Source organism: Pristis pectinata, chromosome 40, assembly GCF_009764475.1.
Source record: "Pristis pectinata isolate sPriPec2 chromosome 40, sPriPec2.1.pri, whole genome shotgun sequence".
Lineage (NCBI taxonomy): Eukaryota > Metazoa > Chordata > Chondrichthyes > Rhinopristiformes > Pristidae > Pristis > Pristis pectinata.
Window position 1 is genome coordinate 8344905 of NC_067443.1, and position 17115 is coordinate 8362019.

At 58.0% G+C, this 17115-nt stretch overlaps 2 protein-coding genes across 8 annotated transcripts in view; one reads left to right on the top strand and one right to left on the bottom strand.

The window, feature by feature from the left end:
* The window catches only part of LOC127587438 (brevican core protein-like), a 34439-nt gene extending 31476 nt beyond the window's left edge, over positions 1 to 2963 (top strand). For 4 of the 5 annotated variants that reach the window (XM_052045754.1, XM_052045755.1, XM_052045758.1 and 1 more), the window contains exons 13-14: positions 753 to 906; positions 1836 to 2963. In XM_052045754.1, the coding sequence (XP_051901714.1) occupies positions 753 to 906; positions 1836 to 2010 (329 nt within the window). In that variant the 3' untranslated portion in view covers positions 2011 to 2963. Of the gene's footprint in view, positions 1 to 723; positions 907 to 1835 lie in introns of all 5 variants that reach the window. The other variant, XM_052045759.1, reaches the window with a different exon arrangement.
* Positions 2964 to 6855: 3892 nt separating this feature from the next.
* The window catches only part of hapln2 (hyaluronan and proteoglycan link protein 2), a 10507-nt gene continuing 247 nt past the window's right edge, over positions 6856 to 17115 (bottom strand). Inside the window, exons 1-6 of one of the 3 annotated variants that reach the window (XM_052045744.1) lie at positions 16649 to 17115; positions 15208 to 15461; positions 12669 to 13019; positions 12118 to 12234; positions 10410 to 10595; positions 6857 to 8678 (exon numbers count right to left, since the gene is read on the bottom strand). The exon at positions 16649 to 17115 is cut by the window's right edge and continues 247 nt beyond it. In XM_052045744.1, coding sequence (XP_051901704.1) covers positions 8392 to 8678; positions 10410 to 10595; positions 12118 to 12234; positions 12669 to 13019; positions 15208 to 15337 — 1071 coding nt within the window. In that variant the 5' untranslated portion in view covers positions 15338 to 15461; positions 16649 to 17115 and the 3' untranslated portion in view covers positions 6857 to 8391. Of the gene's footprint in view, positions 8679 to 10409; positions 10596 to 12117; positions 12235 to 12668; positions 13420 to 15207; positions 15462 to 16648 lie in introns of those variants that run through there. The other 2 variants (XM_052045746.1, XM_052045745.1) reach the window with 2 other exon arrangements.

The window sequence follows — 17115 nt, forward strand, 5'->3', positions numbered from 1 at the left end:
AAGCCCATTCCATCCTCCCAGTCTCCCTTCCGTCACCGGCCCTCGGGTCGAGGGGGTCTCTTCCTGTTTACCGTGGCCCAGCGGTTAGTCACTGGGCTGGGAGGTGGGAGCTGGGACCTTGATTGGGTTATGTTCGAATCCCGCCCAAGCAGCTGTGGGGAGTTGTTCAATTACTGAACGAACCTGGAATTAAAGTTATCCCGCTAATGGATTGTGGATAGGGCACATCCGCATACAGATGTGTATGAAGGGACAACGCAGGCCACAGCTGGACGTGGATGGGCAGGAGGGGAGTATAAAGTGGGTGCACATCTGGGCACAGATGGGTGGGAAGGGAGTATGGCGGGTGCACATCTGGGCACGATAGAAGGGGAGTGTGCGGGTGCACATCTGGACAGGTGGGTGAGAGACGAGTGTGAAATGGGTGCACATCTGGGCACGGGAGGGAGAGTATGAAGTAGGTGTAGATCTGGCCACGAGAGAAGGGAAGCGTGGTGGGACCACATCTGGGCACGGATGGGTGGGAGGGGATCTCACAGACGGATGATGTACCCACCCCCGGTCACTATTGCCCCTTCCGCTCCGACGTCCGCTCCCTCACGCCCCGACCCTGACCCGGCCCGTCACTGGAATCCTCCCATTGTCTGCCTGAGGTGTTAGTTCCATTTGCTCTTTCTCCTCTCCCCCTCCCGCCTCCCCCCCCCCCCTCCATTCTCGGCGGAGGCTCCTGCGGGTCCCCACCGGTTCCAAAGCGGACAAGGGTTCTCGGCAAGACCAGGCCGCGTTACCCGGTGGACTCGGTGGTGAGGTACGAGTGCAAAAAGGGCTTCGTCCAGCAGCAACGGCCCACTGTGCGATGCCGGGGCGACGGCAGCTGGGAGAGACCGCGGATCGTCTGCATCCCGGGTAAGGGCCGGCCCGTCGAGAGCAGCGGGGAATCTGGGTGGATGTTGTCGGGCGGAGCGGAGATGGTGGACGGGGTGCAAACACCCGAGACAGAACTCGCTTCCTCCCTCCCTCCTTCTGCCGCCTTCCTCTCTCTCCCCACTCCTCTCTTCCCCTATTTGTATTCAACTCCCTCTCCCTCCATCTCCCCTTCCTCCCCCTTCCTTCCCACTCCTCCTCCCTCTCCCCTTAGTACCCCTCCCCGACTCTGCCCTCCTTCCCTTTCCCCGCTCTGTTTCTCCCCACACCCTCCCTTTCTTGGCCTCCACACTCTCCCTCTCCCTCTCTCCCTCTCGTTCTCTCTCTCTCTCTCTCTTTCTTTCTCTGGAAAATGCTCTGCTGAGGGCATGTAGGAGGAGCAGTGTCTAACCCATTTACTTTAATTAAAACACCTGACCCCGGGAGTGTGCGATGGGACGGTGAAGAGGGAGCTTCACCCTGTGTCTGACCCCGGGAGTGTGTGATGGGACAGTGCGGAGGGAGCTTCACCCTGTGTCTGACCCCGGGAGTGTGTGATGGGACGGTGCGGAGGGAGCTTCACTCTGTGTCTGACCCCGGGAGTGTGTGATGGGACGGTGCGGAGGGAGCTTCACTCTGTGTCTGACCCCGGGAGTGTGTGATGGGACGGCGCGGAGGGAGTTTCACTCTGTGTCTGACCCCGGGAGTGTGTGATGGGACGGCGCGGAGGGAGCTTCACTCTGTGTCTGACCCCGGGAGTGTGTGATGGGACGGCGCGGAGGGAGTTTCACTCTGTGTCTGACCCCGGGAGTGTGTGATGGGACAGTGTGGAGGGAGCTTCACCCTGTGTCTGACCCGCTCTGGAAACACAATGTGCCGCTCACCCGCTCTCAACCAGTGACTGTGTCTCTCTCCTGTTGATCTCACTACAGCCTCCAGGTACCTTCGCGACTGGCGGGCAGAGAACAGCAGCTCTTCCGAGGTTCCTGGGCGCGGAGCCGGCTCCCACTGACCCACTCCGACAGGGCCACCGACCCCTCTCTTACTAACCCATTCGGAACGGCCGCAGCCCGAGTTTTTCATCTCCTTCCCAGCGTCGGAGAGTAACACGGGAGGAAGAGCTTCCGCTCCGAGGTGTAGACATTCACCGCGACCCCGGAGCGAGCGTCCGTGCCAACAGCCCAAATCCCCGGCCCTAATCCGCCGTCTTCTCCCGGCCCGCACCCCGGCCGCACCGGCTGTCCCGTTTCTCTGGGAATGCGGGATGGCGGAGATCTCATCAAAGCCTCCGTGCTATACTACGGCTGGGATGGAGTGATTCATCTTTCCTCAGACTCCCCACCTCCACCGCCGCTCCCTATCCCGGGATCCCTGCAATATTCCCAGCTTCCCACACCCGCTCCCAGTCCCCTATTGCCAGCGCGTCCCGACTCCCACCGCACCCACGGACTTCACGTCCTCCTCACACTTCCCTAACACCCTCCTTCTCCGGGTACATTCAAATGGCCAGAGGAAACTTTCCCGAGAGGATTCATCTGAAGCAAAAGTAATCAGTGTTCTGGGAGTGTGTGATGGGCCGGCGTAGAGGGATCTTCACTCTGCGTCTGACCCCGGGGGTGTGTGATGGGACGGTGCGGAGGGAGCTTCACCCTGTGTCTGACCCCGGGGGCGTGTGATGGGATGGTGCGGAGGGAGCTTCACCCTGTGTCTGACCCGTGAGCTGGGAGTAGGGGGAGCTTTTCTCCGTCCCGAACCCTGGGTGTGTGACAGGAGGTCCTATTTCCAGCTGAACACGTTGAAGACTTCCTCTTCTCCTGCCGACGTTCACGAGGTGCTCCGTTGTGTTCATCTATCCGATTACGCATTCCTTCACCCCTCCTTGTGATTGCCGTGGGCGGACCTTCTGTGCAGGACCCGGTGCTGCGATGGGCCGCACTGCATCCTCTGTTGAGCCCAGCAGCAACCACTAGCACCTCAGCAGCCAGGAGAGGGCTGAGCTGTGGACGCGGAGGAATTTTCAGCCAACAACTTCAATTGTAACATTTTCCTTTCAACTTGTAATAAAATTTGAGAAGTAACTTAGTTTGAGTTCTGCATTTTATTGGACCACTGAGGTCAACCACAAGTTCCTCAAAATATGGTCAGTAAACCAATAGGCAAGCTTCTTGTAGAACTCCCAAAGGGCTCAACCTCTTCCCATCTACTCCCACTGTATGCAGTCCCAAAGGAACCAACCCCTTCCCATCTACTCCCACTGTACATAATCCCGATGGTCCCAACCCCTTCCCATCTACTCCCACTGTACATAATCCCAAAGGGCTCAACCCCTTCCAATCTACTCCCACTGTACACAATCCCGATGGTCCCAACCCTTTCCCATCTACTCCCATTCTACACAATCCCGACGGTCCCAACCCTTTCCCATCCACTCCCACTGTACAACCACATCTACAACCACAAGTTCCTCAAAATATGGTCAGCAAACCAATAGGCAAGCTTCTTGTAGAACTCCCTAAGGGCTCAACCCCTTCCAATCTACTCCCACTGTACAAAATCCCGACGGTCCTCACCCCTTCCCATTCGCTCCCACTGTCCACATTCCAAATGGACCCAACCTCTTCTCATTCACATCCCACTGTCCATAATCCCAACTAACCCAACCCATTCCCATTCACTTCCACTGTCCACAATCCCAATAGAACCCCTCATCCCATTCACTTCCCACTGTCCACATTCCGAATGGATCCAACCGCTTCTCCTACACTTCCCAATGTCCATAATCCCAACTGACTCAACCGCTTCCCATTCACTTACACTGTCCATAATCCCCATGGAACCAACCCATTCCCATTCATTTCCCATTGTCCCGGGTGAGAGTTCTCGTAGAGGAGATAAAGGGCAAAGTTGAGGTCAACGGTATGGATGGGGTGGGCAGTACAGGGTGCGGGGGTGGGTCCAATCGGAGTCCATGATCTGTGGGTCCTGGGGAGATAAGGAAGCCGCAGTGGGCACACAGTCTCAGATTTCCAGTCCAAGGATTATTCCTCCTCCACCTCCCAGAACCGGAGAGCTCTATCCCCCACTAAAGTCACGGCTGTTATACAAGTTACTGAATAACCTTCAGCATCCCCGCTGGTTGGGTGTGGAAGAAGTATGATGAATGCTGTGACCTTTGGACGTGTTGGCACCACCTGGGATTTACACCGGGAATACAGTCCATCCATTCTGGAGCCTCATCCCAACCTCAGTCTTTTGCCATCTCTTTCCATCCCAATTTCTCCCATCGTTGGCCTCGTCCACTGCTGTGTATTTACCAGAACCAAGCCGACAGAGCATAGAGGAAGGAAGGCATTGCAGGGTGCATGTCCACGGATCTCTGAAGCTGGTCTCGTATGTATGTACCGTGGAGAAGGACATGGACGTGGTGAGTTCATGGGAGGGAGCAGTGATGTCCTGGAGCATGTCAACATTCCGAATGACACCATGACAAATCCCTGGGGCCTAACCAGGTGTGTCCTATGACGTCATGAGAAGCAAGGAAGGAGATTGCTGGGGCCCTGCCAAGGATGTTGGTGTCTTCATTAGCCACAGGGGAAGGACCGAAGACCGGAGGGTGGCTAATGTTGTGCCTTTACTTAAGAAGGGCAACAGGGATAAGCCAGGGAACTACAGGCCGGCGAGAAACGATATCCCACATTATCCCGAATCAGTCTCCGCCTTTCCAAATGCCTCATCTGTGGTGGGAAAGTTACTGGAAGGGATTCTGAGAGACAGGATCTGCTTGCGTTTAGAGAAGCACGGACTGATTAGGGACAGTAGGCGTGGCTTAGTGCGTGGGGAATCGTGCCTCACGAACTTGACTGAGCTTTGTTGAAGAGGCGCCCAAGAGGATTGACAAGGGCTGGGCGGTTGACGTTACCTACGTGGACTTGAGCAAAGCCCTTCACAGGGTCCCGCAAGGTAGGCTGGTCCGGAAGGTTAGAACACATGGGGTCCAGGTGAGCTGGCCAATTGGATATAAAATTAGCGTGGTGAAAGGAGGCAGAGGGTGGTAGTGGAGGGTTGTTATTCAGATTAGAGGCCCGTGACCCGTGGTGTGCCAGAGAGATCAGTACCCGGGCATCTGTTGCTTGTCATATAAATGATTTGTATGACAATGTAGGTGGCGTGGTGAGTAAGTTTGCAAGTGACACCAACTTTGGTGGTGTGGTGAACAGTGAGGAAGAATGTGTTAAGGTTACAACGGGATCTGGAGCAGCTGGGAAAGTGGGCCAAGGAATGGCAGGTGGAATCTAACATGGACAAGTTCAAGGTGTTGCATTTTAGGAAGTTAAACCAGCGCAGGGTGGCACAGTGAATGGCAGGGCCCTGGGCAGTGTTGTTGAACTGACAGTCATTGGGGTACAAGTACATCGCTGCTTGAAAGTGGCGACACCCGTGGACAGGGTGGTGAAGAATGCGGAGGGAATCCTTGCCTCCATCAGCAGAAGCGTTCAGTACAAGACGCCATGTTACAGTTGTACAAAACGTTGGTCAGGCTGCTCTTGGAGTACTGTGTGCAGTTCTGGTCGCCACACTACAGGAAAGATGTGTTTAAGCGAGAGAGGGTGCAGAGAAGGTTCATGTGGATGTTGCCTGGATTAGAGGGCTTGACTCATCATGACATACTGGATAGCTTGGGTCCCTGAAGCGAAGGAGGCTGAGAGGTGACATGATGGAGGTGATATAATTATGAGAGGCACAGACAAGGTAGATAGGCAGAGCCTTCTCCCCGTGGCAGTGGTGTCCAAAACAAGGGGGCACAGGTTTAAGGTGAGAGTGAGGAGGCTGAAGGGGTATATAAGGGCTAAATGTTTCACACAGTGGTTGGTATCTGGAAGGAGCTCTGATGGTGGAGGCAGGAACAGTAAAGAGGCTTCTGGACTTGAATGAGCAGGGCACAGAGGGATGTGGAATTAATGCAGGCAAATGGGATTAGTATAGACAGGCACAATGGTGGCATAGACACGGCGGGCCGAAGGACCTGTCTCTATGCTGGACAACAATGTAGAGGGTCGGAGGATCAAAGGGCATAAAGAAGACTTGCCTTCATAGAATGGGGAGGTGGAAGGGTGGGGTACACCACAACGCAGGAAGGGTGTGAGTCCACTGGGGAGGGTACAGAGGAGAACGGGCAGGACGCCGCTGTCTGGGTGCTACAGGGAGAGGCGGAGGGGAGATTCAATTAGTACTTGTGGTTAGAAAAGACACTCACGGTGAACATGAGGGAGGTATTTCCATGAGGAGAGGAGTGAGTAACAGGGAGGTTTGGGAAAGGCCACTCGTGTTTCACCGATTTTTTGGAGATGTTGCCTGTATGTAGAACAGCGGGGAATGGTGGATGTAATGTACTGAAGTTTCCATCAGGAACGACTCAAATATTATTGTGGCAGCTATAACCTAGCGCAGTAGTGTGTTGGTGTGGATGGGAGACAGCGTGGCTGGCAGGAAGCAGAGATTTGCCATATGTGGGTCTTTTCCTGGAGAAAGCAGTGTTGTGTCACAGGGATCGGTGCTGGGGCCTCGACCTTTGCGCAACTTACAAGGAAAAGGGGAAGCCCAATATATGGGGAGGGGGCGAACAGAGGTGGACAAAAGAGGGGAGGCGGGGTAGGCACAAGGTGGTGATAAGGCTCCGAAGATACGGTTGTTAAATTTGAATATGACACAAGGATGGGTAGGACAGGGGCAGGGGAGTGAGACGAGGGGAGAAGAGGGAGGGAGAGAGAGAGGGGGGCATGGGTGGGAGGGAGACGGAGGGAGGAGAGGGAAAGAAAGACGGAGAGGGGAGAGGGAGAGAGGGAAAGAAGTGGAGAGGGAGATAAGAAACAACAAGGTGCTGGAGGAGCTCAGCAGGCCAGGCAGCATCCGTGGAGGAGAGCAGACGGTCAACGGTTCGTGTCAGGACCCTTCTTCAGGACTGAAGACAGGAAAATATATGGCGGGGGGGGGGGGGGTGCCGAAACAGAGCAGTGATAGGTGGACGAAAGAGGGGAGGCGGGGTGGGCACAAGTTGGTGATAAGACAGATGCAGGTAAGAGATAGTGATAGGCAGGTGCGAGGGGGGAGGGGAGCGCAGGTCCACCGGGGATGGGTCTATGGAGGCAGGCACCCCATGGGGGCAGAGGAGGACAGGAAAAGGGGAGAGAAAAATGGGGAGGAGAAAAGAGGGAGATAGGCTGCGAAATAGAAGAAAAGGAAAGGCAGTCTGGGCGGGGGGGGGGGGGGGGGGGGGGGCGGGGGGGCGAAGGATGCTGGGGGAGGGGTCTTAAACTGGCAGAATTCGATGTTCATGTCGTTCGGCTGTAAGGTCCCAAGACAGAAAATGAGGTTCTGTTCCTCCAGTTTCTCCAGTTTGCGTTTGGACTGCTCCCGGCAGTGGAGGAGGCCGAGGACGGACACATCAGTGACAGTGTGGGAGGGGAAGAGGGCAGAGAGTGAGAGAGAGAGAGGTGGAGAGGGAGTGAGAGAGGAGAGGGAGAGGGGAGGGGAGACGGCAGGGGAGAGAGAGAGGGGGCGAGAGAGGGAGAAAGGGAGAGGGAAAGAGATGGGATGAAGGGGGCGAGGGGGATAGAAGTGCAGAGAGCAGAGGGAGGTTTCAGACGGGTTGTCGACAGATTGTGAACGGGCAAAGGTCCGGCATATGGAGTGTAATGTGGGAAAAATGTGAAACCAGCAACGAATAGGTTAACCCATCAAACCGCCCCCCCCCCCCCCCCAACCTCAGCGAGACAGGGAGCTACTCCAGCCCTTCGGCAGGCTGAATGTCGCTTTAACCCGAGTCTCCAGCTGCTCAGAGGTCATACGTCAAAGTGCAAATTCTCTCTTTCTCTCCCTTACCCCTATCTCTCTCCCTCACTCTCTCCCACTCCCTCCCGACCCTCTCCCCATCTCTCTGTCCCTCTCCCTCTGTCTCCCTCCCTCAACCCCTCTATCCCTCCCCTCTCTATCTCTCCCTCATTCCCTCCTCCTCTCTTCGTCGTCCTCCCCCACTTTTCCCGTCTCTCCTCCTCTCTCTCACTCCCCCTCCCCACCCAATCTCCCGTTCCCCCACCTCTCCCTCTCTGACAACCCTTACACTCTCAACCCTCACCAGCACCCCCACCCCCAGCCCACAATATTTCCTGTCCCTTGGGCCATTTTGGGGTTGGCGTGGAAGGCGTTAGATAAATGCAGATTGTTGTTGTTGTTTGCGGGCGCCCTCACAGGGTGTGGGGTGGGGTGCGGGGAGGGGGGTGGGGGCTGCAGGACCTGCCTCCGAGGGCGGTGAGAGGGAGGGTTGAGAGGTTTCAGGGCTACGGAAATGGACGCACCAGACTAGAGGGGCTGAGCGGCCGGCCTCGGTGTGGTCAGCGCTCCGAATGAAGGGAATCCGGTGTGATCTCCGGAGGAATTCCAGCTTCCTCTGCCGGCACCTCTGCGGGATGCTAGTCTGTCTCGGACCCCTTCCTACCGCGCCTTGTAGCAGTACACGCCGTACTGGCGCTGCGCCTGGTTTGGGAAGCCGTGGCTGCGGACCCCTGGCTCGGGACCGCCGCACTGGGAGCGCGGCGAGACGATGGGGAAGCGGACGCTGCCGTCGGCCAGCCAGCCCGGCTCGCAGCGGTGCAGGCGGGAGAAGGTCCAGGCGGCGTACAGCTGCCCCACCTTTGCGATGGTGGCTCCCTCACTGCGGCACGCACTCACTGCCCGGCGGTAGTCCAACATCTGGGCGTTCTTCCGGAAATACACGTAACCTGCACCGGAATGGGAACGTGTTAGACACTGAACAATGCTCCCCACACCGTCCCAGGGGTCAGACACAGAGTGAAGCTCCCTCCGCACCGTCCCGTCACACACTCCCGGGGTCAGACACAGGGTGAAGCTCCCTCCGCACCGTCCCGTCACACACTCCCGGGGTCAGACACAGGGTGAAGCTCCCTCCGCACCGTCCCGTCACACACTCCCGGGGTCAGACACAGGGTGAAGCTCCCTCCGCACCGTCCCATCACACACTCCCGGGGTCAGACACAGGGTGAAGCTCCCTCCGCACCGTCCCGTCACACACTCCCGGGGTCAGACACAGGGTGAAGCTCCCTCCGCACCGTCCCGTCACACACTGCCGGGGTCAGACACAGGGTGAAGCTCCCTCCGCACCGTCCCGTCACACACTCCCGGGGTCAGACACAGGGTGAAGCTCCCTCCGCACCGTCCCGTCACACATGCCCGGGGTCAGACACAGAGTGAAGCTGCCTCTACATTATCCCATCAAGATCTCCCAGGAGGGACAGTGTGGGTTGGATGAGGGGTTTGGGGGCTCTGTGACGTGCAGTCGCTTTCCTCCGCCAGCTGGTGGCGATGTTGCCAATTTTTGGCAGCCTCACCGAGACTGCCGCTCTACCTGCTGGCCACCAGGAGCCAGTACCGGGGTCCTGAGGCCACTGGGAAGATTGGGCCCGGTTCACCATCAATAACTGGTTCCACCCCTCGGGCAGAGCAGCACTGGACGGTACCCAGGGAAGACCTGACTCCGAACAGCAGCGATAGCCTCCGGGAGGTTTAGTAGAGGCTACAGCGCTGGAGACTATTCGGCCCACCAAGTCCGTACTGGCTCTGTGTGAGAGCAATCCATCGAGTCCGACGTCCCTCTTCTACCACAGTCAATTCCTGATCCAGCTCCCTGTTGAACCTGCCTGCGCTCCCTCCCTCCACCCCAACCGCACTCACTTGGCCTCAACACACTGCGGAACGTTCTGCTCCGGTGATTCTCAGTTACACAGCACGAAGCACAGGCCCTTCGGCCCAACTCGTCCATGCCGAATAAGGTATCTTCTTGAGCAAGAGGTCCATCTACTCCAGTCCCAGCTGCCCACGTCTGGCCCATACCCCTCTAAATTTTGCCTGTCCATGAACCTGCCCAAATGTGCTTTAAATGTTGTTGATGTACCCGCCTCAACCACTTCCTCTGGCAGCTCGTCCCACAGACCCACCATTCGCCTCTCAAATTCCCTTTAAACCTTTCCCCTCTCACCTTAAACCTGTGCCCTGCAGTTGTGGACCGTCCAACCCTGAGGAAGAGACTGACCATCCACCTGATCTGGGCCGCTCATGATTTTATGCACCTCATCTGCCTTTCACAGCGGGGAACACAGCGACACACAGCGCAGAAACAGGCCCTTCTGCCCACCGAGTCTGTACTACCCACCCGTGTCCCATTTGCACTAATCCCATTTTATTCTCCCCCACATTCCCATCAAACCCCCCACACAGATTCTACCGCTCACGGGGGGGGGGGGGGGCGATGAACCCATCACGTCGTTGGGATGCAGAAGGGAACCTACGCGGTCACAGGGAGAACATACAAACTCCACACAGAGAGCGCTGGAGGTCGGGATCCCCTCCTACGCTGCCACGGCAGCTCCCCAGGACCTCCTGAGGCGGTGGAAGCTAATCACTGGGATCGTGCTGTGCGGAGGGAAGGGACTTACCTTTGATGCTGGAGGTGAAGCAGAAAGCGTCGTAGCGCTCTCGCTGCTTGTTCCGCAGTCCGTAGCTCCTGATGCCCGCGGGAAGGTGACGCCCCCCACACGGGTCCCGGGGAACCGTCACCGGATACTGCACGGTGCCGTCCTCCAGCCAGCCCGCGTTACACCAGTCCAAGCCCCGCTGCCACTCTATGGGGGGGGGGGGAGGGAGCAGATCCGTCAGTGCATCAGCCACCAACCCCTCCCGCCCTTACACCCCTCCCAATATGTAACCTCCTCTGGCCCCTACAGCCCGCCCCGTCTATGTAGCCCCCTCTGGCCCCTACACCTCTCCCTGTCTCTGTAACCCCTCCGGCCCCTACACCTCTCCCCGTCTCTGTAAACCCCCCAGGTCCCTAAACCCCTCCCTATCTCTGTAAACACCTCCGGCCCCTACACCCTGTTCCTGTGGGCCCCCCCGTCTGACCCCTACACCCCTCCCCGTCTATAACCACCTCCGATCCCTACACCCCACGTAGGTACAGAAAACACACAGAACATAAATTATACAAAACAGTGAAGAGAGAAAGAATAAAAGACTGTACAAAAACATGACATTAGTGCAAAAAAACTCAGAGACAAGTGCAGGAGGTCCGTAGTGTTCCGTTGCTGAGGTGGGGTTAGGGATGTGCCGGTTGGTTCAAGAATCAAATGGTTGAAGGGAACTAGCTGTTCCTGAACCTGGTGGTGTGGGACTTCAGGCTTTTGTACCTCCTGCCCGATGGGAGCTGCGAGAAGATGGCATGGCCCACATGGTGGGGATCCTTGATGATAGATGTTGCCTTCTTAAGGAAGCGCCTCCTGTAGATACTCCCGATGGGCTGCCGTGTGAATCTCCCTCTCCCCCACCCCTCCTTTCTCCTGGTGCCACGTTCTCCAGGCACTGGCTGGCTGTTCAACAGAGCGAGGCATCACTTCGCCCAGGGGTTGTCCTGAAGCGGGATCTGGAACCATCACTGTGGGATGGGCGGTGAGGGAGCACCGCACTGTAGGAGGGGCAGTGAGGGAGCACGGTGCCATGGGATGGGCGGTGAGGGAGCACCGCGCTGTGGGATGGGCTGTGAGGGACCACCGTGCCATGGGATGGGCGGTGAGGGAGCACCGCGCTGTGGGATGGGCTGTGAGGGAGCACTGCGCTGTGGGATGGGCGGTGAGGGAGCACCGCGCTGTGGGATGGGCGGTGAGGGAGCACCGCGCTGTGGGATGGGCGGTGAGGGAGCACCGCGCTATGGGATGGGCGGTGAGGGAGCACCGCGCTATGGGATGGGCGGTGAGGGAGCACCGCGCTGTGGAAAAGTCGAGTGGGTGTCGATCCTGGACGCCAGAAATGCGGCCGCTGTGTGTCTGCCCTTGGCAAGGCCGGGCCCTTCACGTGTTAAACGGTGGTGGGGGGGGCACATCCCCCCAAGCTCTTTGGAGGGTGAAGATCCCACTCACCACCCTCCGTGACTCCAGTCCCCCTCCGACAATCAAAGGCCTGGTCGTCAGGTCCACACGACGCCCTACGCTGCGGACATGGAGCTGACGTTCGCCTTCACCCCTGTCCCGGGAGCCCAGCGAGAAGCAGTCCACACCCCCGCCTTCTCCTCCATCCCTCCCTCCCACCACCCTACTGTGGTGAAGCGGAGCCTCCCGGGCCACTGCTCGCTGGGACAGCCGCTCTGGCCCTTACCTTGGAAGAGCTGTTGAAAGGTGGCGAGCCTGGCGTCCTGCCCCTCACACGCCCGCACAGCCTGGTAGTAGTTGAACTGGTAGCGGCCCTGGCGGGGTTGGTAGGGAAAGACCACTCCTGGCAACAGAAGGGACAGTCATTTTAATGTCACCTGGGGGGGGGGGCGAGGTTGCAGAGTTAGGGAGGGGTCGGGGCCAGAGGGAGTTACAGAGACGGGGAGGGGTGTAGGGGAGGGAGGGGTTACTGAGGTAGCGAGGGTTGTAGGGGAGGGAGGGGCTTCAGAGACAGGGAGGGGTGTAGTGGACGGAGGGGGTTACAGAGATCGGGTGTAGGAGAGGGAGGGGGTTACAGAGACGGGCTGTCGGGGGGAGGGAGGGGGTTACACAGACAGGGAGGGGCGTAGGAGAGGGAGGGTGTTACAGAGACGGGGAGGGGTGTAGGGGCTGTTGGTCACGGTGTTACAGGACCGGGATCTGGTTGGGATTCGGCGAGCGGAGTTTAGGAGGGGCGGGGAGCAGGGGGAAGACGGGCTGAAGGGAGTCAGCTCCTACCGTCCAGCTGCAGCTCCAGCTCGGCCGCCTCGTCGTCCACGCCGTTGATGAGCTCACACTTGAACTTTCCGGCGTCTTCCAGCCGGACGTCGAGCAGCAGCAGCGACACGTCGTACTTGTCCAGCCTGCGGAGGTACGCCCTCCTGGCGAAGGCACCGTACCCCTTCTGCTGCAGGCTGTTCCCCACCAGCACGATGTTCTCCAAGGGCGACCCGTTCATCTTCACCCACTTCACCCGGTAGCCGCTGGGCACGAACCGCATGCGGCAGGGCAGCGTGGCGTTGGCTCCTCGGCGGGACGTCACCACACTCGGGCCCGAGTTCTCCAGGTACCGGATGTATCCCAGTACGGCTGCACACCGTGAGCAACCGGGAGAGAGACTGTCAGGAGCTTGCATCAGATCGAGTTTCACGAGTCGGGTCAGGTGGAGTTTATTGCCAAGTGCACAAGTACGGTGAGGCGCAGGTACAATGAAAAACTTGCAACAGCATCACAGGCACGTAGGTTAAGATAACGGACAGAACACATCATACACATGCATTCTGTCAGGCGGTGAAGACTGTGCCAAACAAGACATTAATGAAGAAAAATAAAACATTGAGACCAGTCCACGGCCGTGCAAGAGGTGGTCCGTCGTGTTCCGTTGCTGGGGTGGGGTTCGGGTTGTGCAGGTCGGTTCAAGACCCTGATGGTTGAAGGGAAGTAGCTGTTCCTGGACCTGGAGGTGTGGGACTTCAGGCTTCTGTACCTTCTGCCCGATGGTAGCAGTGAGAAGAGGGTATGTTCCCTAACCGGGCTAGACACAGAGGGCTAGACACAGAGGGATTGACACATGGACTAGACACAGAGGGATTGACACATGGGCTAGACACAGAGGGATGGACACAGAGGGCTAGACACAGAGGGCTAGACACAGAGGGATTGACACAAAGGGATCGACACGGAGGGATAGACAGAGTGAAGCTCCCTCCACACTGTCCCATCACACACTCCCGGGGTCAGACACAGGGTGATGCTCCCTCTGCACTGACCCATGTTTCTCTGGACTTCCCCATGAATAGCGTCCCATCCTGTGGAATGGTGACATTTCTGTAACCTCTGCAAACCTCACAGGTATGTGGGAGTGAAGTTCTGACCTCCCCACACCTCCTCCTGAGGAGCCGCCTGTCTCTGGGATGACACCTTCTTGTGTTGGCCCAGACTCCCTCAGCTTCCCCTACCCTGCCTCCCGACAGACCTTGGTCAGATTTCAACTACTGTAGACACCACAAAATCGTCGTGGCACAGCAGGAGCCCATGGAAATCCTGCTGGCACCTTGGAGAGCAGTCCCTGCTCCTCCCACGGCCGCAAGGTACTTTCCCTGTCGAAGTCACCGCACGATAGGAAGGATGTGATTGAGCTGGAGACGGTGCAGGAAAGCTTCACAAGGACGTTGTCTGGACTGGAGGGCTTGAATTGTCAGGAGAGTTAGGGTAGACCCTGGAGTGAAGGAGTCTGACAGGTGACATGACAGAAGTGTATACAATTAGGTCGTGTAGATAGAGTCTATTTCCCATGATAGGTGTGTCTAAAGCCACAGGGCTCAGGTTTAAGGTAAGAGGGAGGGCATGTGAGGGGTAAATGTTTCTCACACAGAGGAGTTGGTCTCTGGAATGAGCTGCCAGAGGAGGTGGTGGAGGCGGGAGCAGTAACAACATTGAAGAGGCAGCTGGACAGGTACTTGAACGAGCAGGGCATAGAGGGAGATGGGACTAACGCAGGCGTGGGATCAGTATCGACAGGCACACTGGTTGGCATAGACTCGGTGGGCCGAAGGGCCTATTTCTACGCCGGACAACTGTCTGAATCTAATTCTTTGTGAGAGGTTCCTTCACCTCTGTCCCCTGGGTGGTGAGCTCCGGACTCTGCCTGCCTTCTGAGGAACATTCCCCTCGCAACCTCATGTATCTGATCTGTAACTGGGAGTCACTGCTGATCTCCTAGTCTACCTCGCCGTGGCCCTCGCACCTTATCGTCCACCTGCACAGCACTTCCTCTCTCGATGCTACGCTACATTCTGCACGCTGTTTTCCATTTTAATCGTCTCATGTACGGAACGATCTGTCTGGATGACGCGCAAACAGATGCTCTTCACTGTATCTCGGTACAACAAGAAACCAATATCAGTAATGATGAAGCCCAGGAGTCTCCTGGTCAGGGCGGAGATGAGGCAACAACTTCCCTCTCAATTCTGGGTATTTGAAACCCTTTGGCTCAAAGGGTGGAGGTAGGTAAATTCTAGATGAGCAGGGGTGGGGTGAGGTTACCGGGGGTCCTCGGAATGAAGGGGCTGAGGTTATAATCAGATCAATGAACAGAGAGTAAGATCGCGATGGCCAACTGCGGCTGATATTTCTTCCCTTGACGTGCAGGTAACACTAGAGGTCCCTGACCCCTGGGAGGATTTTAAGGTCATGGAAGGAAAGGTCAGTGCAGGGAGGTCACAGGGCAACATGTGGTCTGTCGGGAGGAGGCGACGGGGTGGGGAGTCGGCAGTACCTTGATCTCCGCGGATGCGGTGCCTGAGTTCCTCGGTGTAGCGACCGCCCTGGGACGTGTAGTAGATCGGACCGGCGAAGGCCAGGGAGCAGCCATGAGCCAGGGTGAGCAACACGACCAGCGTCCTCATGGAGGTCCTCGTCCGGAGCGAGCGGGGGGAGGGCGCACCCCACACCGCGGCCGTGGGAGGGGTCACTGTCGGGAAAGCGGAGCTGCGGGGCGTCCGACGGCCGGTGGCCAGGTGGAGCAGAAGCCTGGCGAGGAAATAGTTAATGTCCGTGGCCACAGCCGAGGCCGCTCAGCCCATCCCCTTCCTCCATTCCCCCGTTCTTTCTTTACAGTCACGACGTGTCCACCTTTCCTTCTGCTGGAGGAGGAAGCCTTTCGGCCTATCGCGAATGCCAGCCCATTCCCCAAACCCGACCGGTCCGACACCAGTCCGCCCCCGAGATCCGTGCCCGCCCCACCCCGTCCCCCAATGCAACTCAGTCTGAGTCCTCAGCTACTCCCCGCCCACACTCCCCAACCCCAGCTCATCTCATCCCTCAACACACTCTTGGTCCGTCCCCGAAACCAATCCCCAGCTCAATCCCACTTTACCCTGCCCCCAGCTCAACCCCAACCCTCAACCCCACCCCGACCTCTCCGACACATGAACCAGTTAGCCCTTCACCCATCCCCACCCATAGCCAATGTAACGACAGCCCAACCCTAACACACCCCCACCCTGACCGTACCACCCCACCCCACTCTAACCCTAACCCTGCCCCCACTCTCACTCTACACGTTCACCGCCCTCACACTACACCCACACCCTCACCCTACACTCTCCACCTAACCCCACCCCACCCTAACCCTCCCCCACCCTGACCCAAACCCTGATCCCAACATCATCCTAACCCCTACCCTGACCCTACCCCCTCCTCCTGACCCCATACCACCCCACCCTGAACCCACCCACCCCATCTTGACCCGACACCCTTCCCCAGACCTTGCACCCCCAGCCTGACCCTGCACCCTCCCACAGACCCTGCACACTCCCCTACCCTGACTCCACCCACCACACACTGACCCTACACCTGACCCCACCCTCCACTACATTCCCCAACCATGACCCGACACCGTCCACCCTGACCTACATCTTCCCATGACCCCACACCCTGACCCCACCCTGACCTACACTTTCCCCCTTACTCTACACCTTGACCCGACCCTGACCTACATTCTACCCACTCTGACATAACCCTCTTCCCACCCTACACCCTCCCCACCCTGACATACACACTCCCCGACCCTACATCCTGACCCCACCCTGACCCTACACCCCCACCATCTTCCCCAGAGCACCCACCCTCTTCCCATCCCCCAAAGCCCCATCATCCTCTCTCCACCCACCCCACCCCCATCCCACCTCCACCCCCAACAGCCAGCCCACCCTTACCTCCAGCAGGACGACTGTCCCCGGCTGTATTTTGGGGTGGGGGGGGTGGTGTTCAGGAGGTCCTGAGGGAGCTGGGACCTGCCCCGTGTCTGGCCAGCGGCTCCCACACACAGCGCGCTCTCTCAGCGGCAGGTTTCCAGTGACAAGTGTCTAACGAGCCCCGGGCTGTGTCTATTGTTATCCAGCGGACGTAACCCGCGTCCCCAGAGCCACAAACAAGAGCAGCTTTTCTCTGCTCCGTCCCGTGTTGGTGTCGAATTGTTCTCTGATCCATTGTCTTGTGCTTGAAGGCGGGCGATTAACGTCCAGATGTCAAAAGAGGGGTTTGTCTGGAAGTCTCAGCGGAGCTGCTCAAGTGTCGTCTGTTCCCCAGTGAAGCCCTCCTCGTCCCTCCACCCCGCCGCTCAGCACCGGTCAGGTTTCTACCTGGCAAGTGGCACGGAGTTTGGTCACTGCCAAATCCGGCG